General features: G+C 45.3%; 1 protein-coding gene and 1 non-coding gene across 2 annotated transcripts in view; both read right to left on the bottom strand.

The window, feature by feature from the left end:
- The window catches only part of TEX14 (testis expressed 14, intercellular bridge forming factor), a 60,305-nt gene extending 49,776 nt beyond the window's left edge, over positions 1-10,529 (bottom strand). The window contains exons 1-7 of the mRNA XM_070390599.1: positions 10,269-10,529; positions 9,091-9,205; positions 5,053-5,218; positions 4,140-4,273; positions 2,033-2,114; positions 1,337-1,467; positions 116-229 (exon numbers count right to left, since the gene is read on the bottom strand). Of these exons, the coding sequence (XP_070246700.1) occupies positions 116-229; positions 1,337-1,467; positions 2,033-2,114; positions 4,140-4,273; positions 5,053-5,218; positions 9,091-9,205; positions 10,269-10,302 (776 nt within the window). The 5' untranslated portion in view covers positions 10,303-10,529. The remainder of the gene's footprint in view (positions 1-115; positions 230-1,336; positions 1,468-2,032; positions 2,115-4,139; positions 4,274-5,052; positions 5,219-9,090; positions 9,206-10,268) is intronic.
- LOC138984048 (small nucleolar RNA U3) lies at positions 10,330-10,544 on the bottom strand. The gene has a single exon (XR_011461406.1). It is a non-coding gene; the product is annotated as a small nucleolar RNA U3 (small nucleolar RNA).
- Between the last annotated feature and the right edge of the window lie 1,947 nt (positions 10,545-12,491).

Raw genomic sequence — 12,491 nt, 5'->3', positions numbered from 1 at the left:
AAATCAACCCACCAGGAGGAAATGGTGAGGCTAAGGAGGCTGGTCTCCACCCTCAGGTTCAGCCCTACATAGCCCTGAACCTGGGTCTGAGACACTCCTGGGTTTTCTTTCTTACCTGCTGTGCTCTTGCTCGGCGATTAACAAGTCGGCCAGCCGCAGCCTGCTGCAGTGCGGGTGGGTGGAGAGGTGCAGCTCCTTCACTGTGACCCTGCTCCCGTTCCACACCAGGCTGCCAGGGCAGGAGAGAGTGTGAGCAGGAGGGGGTGTGAGCAGGAGGGAGTGAACAGCCACCTCTGCAGACACGTGATCAGAGGAACAGTGTTTACACAGGTTCTATACAGCTCCCCCGACCCCGTGCCCTGCCCCCGCAACGCTGTGTCCTTCCCGCTCCTACCCCCAGGGCCTAAAGCACTTCGGGGACTTAGTACAGGTGGCAGGGAATCACTGAGGGATTTAAGGGAGGGAGTGACTTGTCAGGTTTGCATGGTAGAAAGACTGGGGCACCAACCATGTGGGGAGTGGTGGGCCGGGGTGTCTGGAGAATGAGAGGCCTGTGGGGAGGCTGGTCTGGGGAGGGACACGATGTGGATGGAAGAAGAGAGGATGTGACAAATTCGTGGCTCAGGCAGGAAAACAAGAAGCACGTCTGCACGAGATACAGAGCTGTGCAGATCTGCAGAGGCCTTCTCAGACGGCTGTGACTGCTAAGCAGGGAAGCAGCAGCCAGGTTCAAGGGGGACAAGAGACCTTGGACAGGACAACTCAGGTGATCCTGTAGGACGCTGGTCGCTGGAGACTGAGCCCATCCCAGGGACTTTCGTCAGAGTCCGATCCTATTACTGCCATCTCTGCTGCATCAGCTGGAGAGAGCCATTAGCTGATGCCTGCAGGGCTTCAGTGCCCTTTGACCTGTATCAGAGGCCAGTCGCCACTCTGCTGCCTCTAATTCTCTAGAGAGCAGAGAGGCTGCAACACTGATATGAGTAATCTTTCAGAGCAGTTGTTCTCAACAAGGAGCCATCTGGCCTGTCTGTAGACATTCTGGTTGTCACAGTCATAAATGCAGGGGTTGGGGGTGCAGGCAGAGCTGCTACTGGAATCTAGTGAGGAGAAACCAGGGACACTCCCAAACATCCTACGGTGTACAGGACCACCCCCAACAACACGGGGGAACAAAAATGTCAATGGTGTCCAGATTGAGAAATCCTGATGGAGATATTTGCATTTCAGTATGTCCCTGTGTTCAGGCAGAAACCCTCCCCACACAGGGAAGTCACACAAAGTCCATTCTTTCTGTGGGACTAAATCTGACTTCCACTGGCCAGCTTCTGCTTACTTGGTCATGACCATGTAGGGGCCACTGAAGAAAGAGAAGGTGGGCTCATCGTCAGCTTGAATCACTTCCTTTTCTCCAATTACTGGAAGAGATCCTAGATAGGCCAGCTGTGTGCCTCCTGTGAGATAAAACTGAAAGCAAAGCACAGTTTCAAATAGTGGGAGAAAAGGGAGAAACTTAACTACTTCCAGAATCTTGTCATCTAGCTAAAAATAAAGGTAGCTGCTATTTACCAATTTGCTGGATACCTCTATGCACTGGGTGTAATTCTTTTTATTATCTTTAATCTTCCAAGAAACCCTGCAAGATTGTGATACTCCTTCCCTCTTGCCGGTGAGGAAACTGAGGCTCACACAAAGAGGTCAGACGCCTACAGGAAGCACCAGGCCTCAAGGGTCCCTTGAGGCCCCACAGAACATGTCTGGGGCCTTCACTGGGAATTAAAGGCTCAGTTCCTAAAACTCCCCAAATCTAGCCCAGAGTCATTCAAAAGAACTCTCCGGGACTTTCATCACTTTTCAGTAAGGACAGAAACACTGAGGGGTACTTGTCCTGCAAAAGCAGTAAAGAAGAAAACACTTTGGGGAGGACGTGGGAGGCCATGTTGGACAAAGCTGTGGGGCCCGAGGCCAAAGCCGGGCCAGGGAATTCCCCAGTGAGTCCCGCAAACAGTGGCTGCTGGTGGCAACCTCTTACCTTTCCAAAGCCAAAGCTGTAGATATTTTGGGCAGAAATGACTCCAGCCTTAGGCGGTCGGTTAGGAGAGCCATTAGGGTTTCTAAATATTGAAAAGAGGAGGGGAAAGTAAGGAGGAACCATACCCAGAGGACAGTGCTGAACCAAGCTGTCAGCATGTGTAGCTGGTTTCGTTGTTACTACTTAACAGCCAGCCATCTGAAAGGACCCCCATGATACGCATTTCCTGGTGTCCATGCCCTTGTGTAGCGATGCACAGGTCAGAGAGGGCTGACCTGTTAACCCAGCAGGACACTGCGGAAATGACCGAGTGGTGTGAGTTCCAAAGCTTGGCCCCCAGGATTTCTGCCCTGATCTCTCTCGCAGCCCTTGCTCTGGAGAAGGCCAGCTGCCATGTTGTGAGGATGCTCCAGCAGCCTCACGGGGGCGACCAACACCCAGCACCAATCTGCCAGCCGTGCGAGTGACCATCTTGGAACTGGACCCTCCAGTCCCAGAACGCTGCAGCCCACACTGCATCTTGACCACATCGTCGTGAGATGCCCTGAGCCAGAACCACGCAGCTAAGCCACTCCCTAATTCCTGACCTGCAGCAACCGTGTGAGATATTTAGTGTTGTTCGAAGTCACTAAGTTTGGGCTTAGTGCGACAGACAACGCATACAGATGGTCAAAGTTGGAACAAACCATCAAGAGTATCTTGTCCAACTTTCTCATTTTACAGATGGGAAAAAATGGAGCCAGAAAGGGGAAATCTGCTGGCCTGAGGTCACAAAACAGCAGCAGGGACTAGGCTTCGGCTCTGTTAAGACGAAATTTGGTCTGCCAAGATCCTAACTCTGGCAGGAAAGGAGGTGGAAGACCAGAACCAAGTAGGGGCTCCAAGGCCAGATGAGGGATTCAGGCGCTTAAACCTGATAGCCCTGGGAAGACCCTAAAAGGGTTTTGAGTAGTGAGTGGCACGATTCAGTTTTCATTTTTAAGAGGTCATTCTCCACGTTGAATAAAGAACCAAGATGGGCAAGAGTAGCACCAAGGAGGGCAATTGGGAGTAACTGGTCCTTAAGGGAATCATGAACTTATCTCTCATGAGAAGCATCCAAGTCATGAGAAGAAAACCAGGACTTGATGTGCAGAATGAGATGCAGGAGCCTGTGAAAAGTGTGACAAGTCTGCTGCTGCTGCTGCTGCTGCTGCTGCTGCTAAGTCGCTTCAGTCGTGTCCGACTCTGTGAGACCCCATAGATGGCAGCCTACCAGGCTCCCCTGTCCCTGGGATTCTCAAGGCAAGACACTGGAGTGGGTTGCCATTTCCTTCTCCAATGCATGAAAGTGAAAAGTGAAAGTGAAGTCGCTCAGTCGTGTCCGACTCTTAGCGACCCTATGGACTGCAGCCCACCAGGCTCCTCCGTCCATGGGATTTTCCAGGCAAGAGTACTGGAGTGGGGTGCCATTGCCTTCTCCGGTGACAAGTCTAGCCACCCCAATAACAGGAAAAGATGCCATCAGAGAAAATCACAAGGGACACAATTTTCCACATATAAATCCTAAGTTAATAAAGCCCAGAAAACTTAAAATAATTCTCCTGAGCATGAGGAGAAGCCTGGATGGAGCCCACCTCCTGCAGCTGGGATGGGGGCTGGGGAGGTTGCCCACCCAGGTGACAGCAAGTCTTAGGCCAGCTTAAAACAGCCTGAGGAACCTTAAATTAAGCATTTGCAGTCTTCTGCAACCTTAGTATTAAAGGAACATGCTTTCCACGGTTCTGAGATGACCAAAAAAAAAGCTAGCCAGTTGTTCTGCTGAGAAAGGGTTTTCTGCGGGGCAGCCCAGACCTGAAAAGTTCCTTCCTTCCCTGCTAATCATATGGTGCTTCCCAATGGAGCCCAGAACTCATTTCCCCCGACATTCCTGGAAGCGGGGAGCAGGAGTGGATGGCATACTGATGGATTTCAGAGGCCACATCCTTTCCCTCGAAGCTCACCCCTTTGGGTGGACAGGTGCTGGAAGGAACTGGTGTGGGGGGACCAAGGTGGCCCAGGTTGCAGGGCTCCCACAGGGAAGGCTGGGTGATGCAGAACATCCGACTCTGCCTGAGGCAGCACTCACCCCTGCATGAGGCCCCCAAACCGGGGCACGCCACTAATGAGCCGCTGAGGGGAGTCAATCTTCTTCAGGAGGTCAGAGAAGCCCTGGATGATGGCCTGCATGTGTGCAGCACAGCGCTGCATGAACTCCACCATCTGCAACAGACGGCAGGGATGGTCAACCTCACACGACTAACGGCCAGCCTGGCTTTCAATGGCACCAGAATGGTCTGAGGAGACAGGAGCCCCCACAGGGAAATCTCTGGCAAGGGAAGGGGCCAAGGGATTGCCTAAAGATACAGAATGAGATGATTCCATTTTCAGGGAGTTTATTTGATGATAGTTTCCTCCAAATCCTTCATTCAACAGATGACAAAACTGAGGCAGGAGTATTATTTTAACTTGTTTCCAAGGCCCAGTAGCTAATGAGCAGGAGAACCAGAGGGAGGGGACTCTGCCCATCTCCCCCTTCCCTCCATGTGCCCAGCACTGTGCAAGTCCTTTATTCTTTCCACTTGTTAGATTATTTAGCCCTCATTAAAATACATCACGCCTGCCAGCATGTGGCTACAGACAAGTTACTTAATGTCAATGCACTTCAGTTTCCCCATCTGTAAAATGGAGACAATAATAGGACCTACCTGAGAATTGTTGTAAAGATTAAATGAGTTAATATTTAACTAGTTTAATTAAGAACATCTGATGCAGGGTAAGTGCTAGTTAAGGGTCAGACAAAATCACATTTGTCCTCTCTGCCCACTGACTGGATGACCAGAAAAACTGACTGAGGTTTTACAGTTGGTTAACTTGCTTCATCCCAGGCGTGTGTGCCCAGTGCTGATGGCAAGGCCACTGCAAGCCCTGTGCTGTCCCCAGACTGGCCTCTGGCCCTGCGCTCTGCCAGGGGCGTGTCTGCAGAGCAGGCCCACCCTTACCACGGTGCTGCGCTCCTTCCCTGCTGCCAGAGCCCAGGTCTGCGGGTTTCGACCTTTCTCGTCGTGGAGTCGAAGATCACCCCCTGCATCCAGCAGTTTGCTGAGGATCCACTGGTTGCCTGAAAATGCTGCTGCATGGACAGGAGTGCTCCCATCAAAGCAGCGGCTGGAGGAGGGGAGGGGTACAGTGAGTGTCCATAGAAACACTCCTCCCCTTCCACGGATAACACAGGGCTCCCTTACTGCAAAGGCAACCTTTGGTAATAGGAGAACTGTATTAACACCATTAGTGACACACCAGTAACACCGTTAACACTCCCATCTTTACACACCTCCCCCTCTCCCATCTTCACTGCCACCGTTCAAGGAGTAAATTTCTCAATTTACGGATGAGGAAAAAAAGAGGGCAAAGCCAAGATTCACACCCAGGCATGGATCTGGTTCAAAACCCAGTGTTCTATCTCCACTGTCCCCTGACGCTGGCTGCCCTGAAACCTTCATGTCTATAGTGCCACATGGTCAGGCTGGTGAAGCACAGCCTAAGCAGAGATCATCTCATGTGAGAATGTCTCTATCTCCCAAGTGCTATGGTAGAGGCCCACACACCTTGGCATCAGCAATGTGGTCAAGCACCTACAACTCAGAAAAATTTAACCAAAGCCAATAAACTATCTGAGACATGAAGGGACACCCTTCATGAGCTGTGAAGATGTGATATGCAGCTGTGGTTTCCGAACACGGTTGCACATCAGGATCACCTACAGAGTTTGCTTTTTTTTTTTTTGGCCATGCCAAGCAGCATGCAAGATTTTAAGTTTCCCAACCAGGGGATCAAACCTGAGCTCCCTGCATGGAGTCTGAACCACCAGGGAAGTTCTAGAGCTTGCTCTCTTTAATTTAAAAAGAAACAAAAATGGGAGAAGGAAGGGGAAAATAAAGAAGAAATTTTAAAAATAATAATAAAAAAGGAAGAGGAAAAGAAGATAAGAAAGTCTCCCAATTCCAGACCCACAATTCTCTTGCCTAGAGGCAACTACTATTACCAGTTTTTGTATCCTTCCAGAAATTTTTTATGCATGTACAAGTAGGAATAATAATACGCTGTATTGGGAATTCCCTGGTGGTCCAGTGGTTAGGACTTGGCACTTTCACCACTGCTGAGAGCCTGGGTTCAATCTCCAGCCAGGTAATTAAGATCCCACAAACCACATAACGTGGCCAAAAAAACAAAACAAAGAATGTTATTTAACTGTTATGCATTTAAATTTTTTTCTTTTAACAATATATCTAGGAGAAATTTCAATATGAAAACATACAAGCCACCTCAATTCCTTTTTAATAGCTGCATAGTATTCCAATATACAGACATATCATAATTTATTTAATAAGTCATTGGGATATTTGTCAAAAATACAGATATCAGACTACACAGCAGACTGAATCAGAATCTGCAAGCACGGCACTCAGGAATGAGTACTTTTGTACAAGTGCCCCAGGGGTGCCCACGAGGCAGTGGACTAGCTCATTGTGAGTGCTCGCCTCTCCTTAGCCCTGATGCGTTGCTCGCCTCTCCTTAGCCCTGATGAGCAGTCTAGCACACTGCACTACGGGATCTGTAGCATTCTCCTTGCTTTAAAAATACATTTGTATATGATGTTTTACAGCTTTCTAATCATTCTTCCCATAAACAGTAAGACAGCTGAGTAGGAAGAGAGAAGATATTATTTTTTTATTTCTCATGAATGCTAAGGAAGAAAGGAATAGTGTTTCTTATGTCCAACTAATCATACAAGAGAATCCAGGTTCAAGTGGTATCAAAATGTGTTGCTTTGTTAATTTATCCTAGAGGCTGAAAATTGGAGGCCCACAGACTGATTTGGCAACCCAGAGGCATGTTTTATTTGGTCCATATAGTATTTTAAAATAAGAATTTAAAGTAATGGACAATATTTAACACTTTGGAGATTTCACAATAAAAGTTGGGATTTTTAGTCTCTTGGAAAATCTGGCCTCCATGGCTTCCTTTTCTGCCCAGTTGCATCAGATGCTACTTAGAGCCTGTACCCAGTGAGCCCACTTAATCCTGCAGGCATCTTACTCTGTGACCTCAAGAAGCCCAGGCCATCACAGCATTTCCATGGAGCCCTTAGGAATACATTCTTCCCCCAGAAATTTCCTTTTACCTAGATGGAAGATATTTTTAAAGTACATGAAAGTGTTTCTATCACAAAATTAAAAGCTAAGGGGTCTACCTTCTTCCTCCTGATATTGTCCTTTCCCGCCTCCTCCTGTTATGATGGGGATTTCTAAAAAGGGAATTTCTGAATTCTTCAGGTGCTGGGCTCCTGGTCTCAGACTTGTCATTAACACAATGCACCATTATGGACCAGCCATTTAAACTTTCTAGGGGGTCAGTCCCCTAATCAGGAGTATTAAAGATTATTTTTATTTTGCTTTTTTATTATTATAATTTTATTTTTTTATTTACTTATTTTTGCTGCAGAATTGCAGGCAGGGCTATTTCTGAGTTTCGATACAGTAGAGACAGAGTGTATGTGAGTCCAGAAAAATTCTGGAAGGAAACAAAGCAAAATGTTCATTATGTTATCTCTGGGTTACAGAATTCTCATACTGATTAGTTTTTCCCTTATACTTCTCCAAGTTTCCATTTTTTTTCCTTCTAAGTAAACAATCTTATAACAACAACAAACTCCCAAAATCAGTACTTTAAAAAAATATACATTAAGTAGGGCCTCCTTATCAGAGAAGGCAATGGCACCCCACTCCAGTACTCTTGTCTGGAAAATCCCATGGGCAGAGGAGCCTGTTAGGCTTCAGTCCATGGGGTCGAGAAGAGTCGGACATGACTGAGCTACTTCGATTTTCATTTTCATGCATTGAAGAAGGAAATGGCAACCCACTCCAGTGTTCTTGCCTGGAGAATCCCAGGAACGGGGGAGCCTGGTGGGCTGCCGTCTATGGGGTCGCACAGAGTCGGACACGACTGAAGCGACTTAGCAACAGGGCCTCCTTTTATTAGATACAAAAGCTATTTTATGACTTATGATTGTACATATTCTGGCATTTCTGTGAAAATTAGATGGAATCATGTAAATGCTCAAAATTTGTTTCTGGTTCTGTTCAATGGAAACTGTAAAAACATCTGCTTTTGCCTGTTACCTGGGAAGGCCCTGGGCAGAGCAAAAAGTCCTATGGGGACAGAAGAAATGTTCACTTTTAGCTGCCTCATTACAGTGTGTTGCTCTTTCATATTAAAATTTGGACCATTACTCAAACTCTTCTGAACCACAACTACAAATGTCATCCTGACAAGGCAATGCTGAGTATCACTGATTACGAACTTAGCTGTCGGTACGTTAAAGTGCTTTTAAATGAGTCATACAAAGAATAATGTGGATGGAACTATACAAGCAGTACTTGTTAATGACTAAAATAATTAATGAGTAGTGAGGTTCACTTATTTCATAGGGCCTAGTAAAACTGCTCAGAAAACTATTAACAGTTTAAAAATCACGTTTCTGGTAATTCCCTGGTGGTCTAGTGGGTTTTTTAAGAGGCTTTTAAAGAAATCGATCAGTAGTGTCTCTTTGCAACACCATGGACTGTAGTTTATCAGGCTCCTCCGTCCATGGGGTTTTCCAAGCCATGGGATTTTCCAGGCAAGAGTACTGGAGTGGGTTACCATTTCCTTCTCCAGGGGATCTTCCAGACCCAGAGATCAAACCCAGGTTTCCCAAATTGCAGGCAGATGCTTTACCATCTGAGCCACAGCACTCTAGTGGTTAGGACTCCAATTTTCCACTGGGGGCCTGGGATTAATTCCTGGTCAGGGGACTAAGATCCGGCAAGCTGTGCAACCAGTAAAATAAAATAAAGCATATTTCAATATAAGTGTACAAATGTAGTTCATCAACATACATTAGTAAAGCTTCTTTTAATATCTTGTTAAATTAGTTTCCAAACACTCCAATTCATCTTTAGTGTGTATTTTCTAGATAGTGATCTTATTATACTTACTGATTTGGATCTGCTCCATAATCCACCAGGACATCAACTAATTTTGTAAGGCCTAATAATGCTGCAATGAAAAGGGCTGTCTGGCCCAAGGAGTTAACTGCATCAACATAAATTCCTGCAAAGCAAATATCAGGATCAATGCAAATACAAGAGAAAAATTAAAATTCCTTTATACAGTATTTTTTAATTAAAGTGAAAATGAAAGCCCTCATTACTGATAGTAACACAAAAGGACACAGAATCAACTAAAGAGAAACTAGGGTTTACACACTCAAAATGTTGTTTCCAGAAAATGCCTGCTGAAAACTACACTCCACTACATGAACAAAAGAAAAGGGATGAAAAATGTTCTCAGTCTTCAAACAACATAAAAGGGAATTCATGATACCTTGAGATGTGTACACACAACAAACTCAGCAAACTAAAAAGACATGGGATCAAAAGGCAGTAACATAAACGTAACTGAAAAAATGTTTAAAAGTCACTCAGTCGTGTCCAACTGTTTGTGACCCAAAGGACTGAAACTTGTCAATATCCTCAAAATCACTGTAGATGGTGACTGCAGCCATAAAATTCAGACACTTGCTCCTTCGAAAAGTTACGACCAACCTAGACAGCTTACTAAAAAGCAGAGGCATTACTTTGCTAACAAAGAAAGGTCCATCTAGTCAAAGCTATGGTTTTTCCTGTAATCATGTATGGATGTGAGAGGTGGGCTATAATGAAAGCTGAGCACCAAAGAATTGATGTTTTTGAACTGTGGTGTTGGAAAAGACTCTTGAGAGCCCCTTGGACTGCAAGGAGATCCAACTAGTCCACTCTGAAGAAAATCCGTCCGGAATATTCATTGGAAGGATTGACGCTGAAGCTGAAACCCCAACGATTCACTAGAAAAAGGACCCCGACGCTGGGTGAGATTAAAGGCGGGAGAAAAGGGGACGACAAAGAATGAGACGGTTAGATGACGTCATCGACCCGATAAACAGGAGTTTGGATGGAGTCCGAGCTGGTGATGGACAGGGAGGCCTGGCGGGCTGCGGCCGACGGAGTCGGAAAGTGTCGGACACAACTAAGCAACTGAACTGAATCGCGGCTTATAAGCGTTAAACCACAAACACAGAAAGCACACTACTCCGTAAGTAATAACCTACAATAACTTAGAATAAAAAACCACATACCCCAAGTAAAAACTACTAATAAAAAGCTACTCATACAACACCATCATAAAAAATACCCAAAACCACTCAGATTACGTTCTCTCCCTCTTCATCTCCTAAAAGGAAAAGAAGAACGATCATCAACGGCTAACGGCAGCTGCAGAAGCAACACCAAAAGCCGACTTCACGCTCAGAAGAGAACGCTTTATCTCCTCCTCGTGGTTTCGGGTGCTCTACACGTTCAGAGAAACTTCTCTAGTAACGAACTATAGAAATGATCCCTGAAAGTATAGTCTTAACCACACACTCCCCGTGTTCAAGAGGTGTACAAAAGGCACACATATTGCACTGATGGTGAGTTGTTTTTTTTTTTAAAGCGCATTTCCTCTGAAAATATACACTGGCATGTGGTATGTGTTTTCTAAAGAATCCTTGCATTACCAAAGACTGACAAATCTTTTTGAACACTCTCACCGGTTCAGAGGCCAGTTCTAATTGCTACTTAATTAACATACGGCTTTTAAGCAGCCAATCACACGCCAGTTCTTTCCAACCCCTCCCCGTTTGTCCCCGCAGACCCGCAGCATCAGGATTACGTAAAAGGCTGACGACTACAGACTGCGCGGCAGGCTGAGCCTTCCGCCTCTTCTGAAATGGGCGGCCGAAGCAAGGAGGCCTTTCACGAGAGGACCAAGTGGATAGTGAAAGGAACAAACTGAAGCCAAAACCTATTACATTTGCAGACCGCTTTATGCTATGATCAAAAGGCCAAAATAGAAATATTGTTCGGGATTTTTTTTCCCCCAAACCAAGGAATTTTTATGTAGATAAAAATTACGTTTAAATAAGCAGAACGGTAGGTCATTCCCCTGCTTAAAGCTTTGGTAGTGTCAGCTACAATCTGGCGCTTGCCATGGGTGCTTGCTACCTACCTCTACAGGGTTTAAATCATGTGCTGCTGATCTTTAACACACCCTGAAGGAGTTCGAGGTGGAGAGCAGAAATGAGGCACTCTGTGCTTGGAGAAAACTGGCAGGATAGGTCCTCAGACAGATGTTCTAGGAGCTCACTTTATGAGCCCAATTCTTCTATCTCCTCATAGTTAGAAAAGCACTAAAATCCTTCGTGGTGACAACACTTTCTCGTGACTCGCAGAAGCTTCACGAGATCAGCAGAAACTTTCTAAGAAAAAAAAATGTGCTTGATTGAATGTACCCTCCCTTTACCAAAATCACGTATATACTGACCTTTCCCGCTACCTCTATGGATCAGTTTCTCTGAGCTATCTGAAATCCTGTCTCCCAGGCTGCAGTCCTCATATTACTCCAAATAAAACTTGACTCGCAACTCTCACGTTGTGCATTTTTTTTAGTTCAGAGTTACTTCCCACCTCTTGGGCTAAAGATAGCCTTTCTCTAAACAGTTTACCAAGTCCCATAGGGTCTGGCCCACACTAGTCTATCCAGCCTTATTTTGCACCAAATCCCCCCTCACTTCAGCCATAATGTGTGTGCATGTGTGCTAAGTCACTTCAGTCGTGTCCAACTCTTTGAGACCATATGGACTGTAGTCTCTCAGCCCCTCGTGTTCATCACGTTCCTTTGCACAAGCTGTTCTGCCAGGAATGTTGGAAATGATGGATATTTCACCCTACTCTGGAATATTCAATAAACCAATACAACATGATGTCTGAGTTCAAACAGTGGGAAGAAGAATAAACTTCCTCTAAAGCTTGAAAAAAAATTGAAAAATGAGAAAATATTCAGTGCTGCAGAAGAGGTGGGAACACGGGACACTTTCCTAAATGCAACTGGAAGTGTGAACAGTTACAATGCCTTTGGAAAGCAACGTAGCGATATTTATTAAAAATTTGACCCAGAAATCCCACTTTGAGTATTAAAAACCCATTATGTAAAAATTTATTACAAAGTACTTTATCAAAGCATTGTTTCTAATAAAACAAACAGCCAAAAAAGAAATCTTAATATCTACCAGTACAGGCACAGTTGAATAAATTATGGTAATGCAGATAATAAAATCTTGCAGTTAACTAAAATGAATTACATCTCTATCAGTTAGAATACAGATAGACAAAATGTACTATTAAATGGGAAAAGCAAAAATCTAAGCAAGCAGGCAACATTAGGGGGTTCAATCAATGAGTGGATATGAGCTAAAATGATGGATTTGAAGTATCTAACAGAGTTTAGCAAATAACACCTACTTTATAAATATTAAAAATTA

Source organism: Bos mutus, chromosome 19 (genome assembly GCF_027580195.1).
Source record: "Bos mutus isolate GX-2022 chromosome 19, NWIPB_WYAK_1.1, whole genome shotgun sequence".
In the NCBI taxonomy this organism is placed as follows: Eukaryota; Metazoa; Chordata; class Mammalia; order Artiodactyla; family Bovidae; genus Bos; species Bos mutus.
The sequence above is the reverse complement of the archived record's forward strand: the minus strand, read 5'-3'. Positions and strand labels throughout refer to the sequence as shown.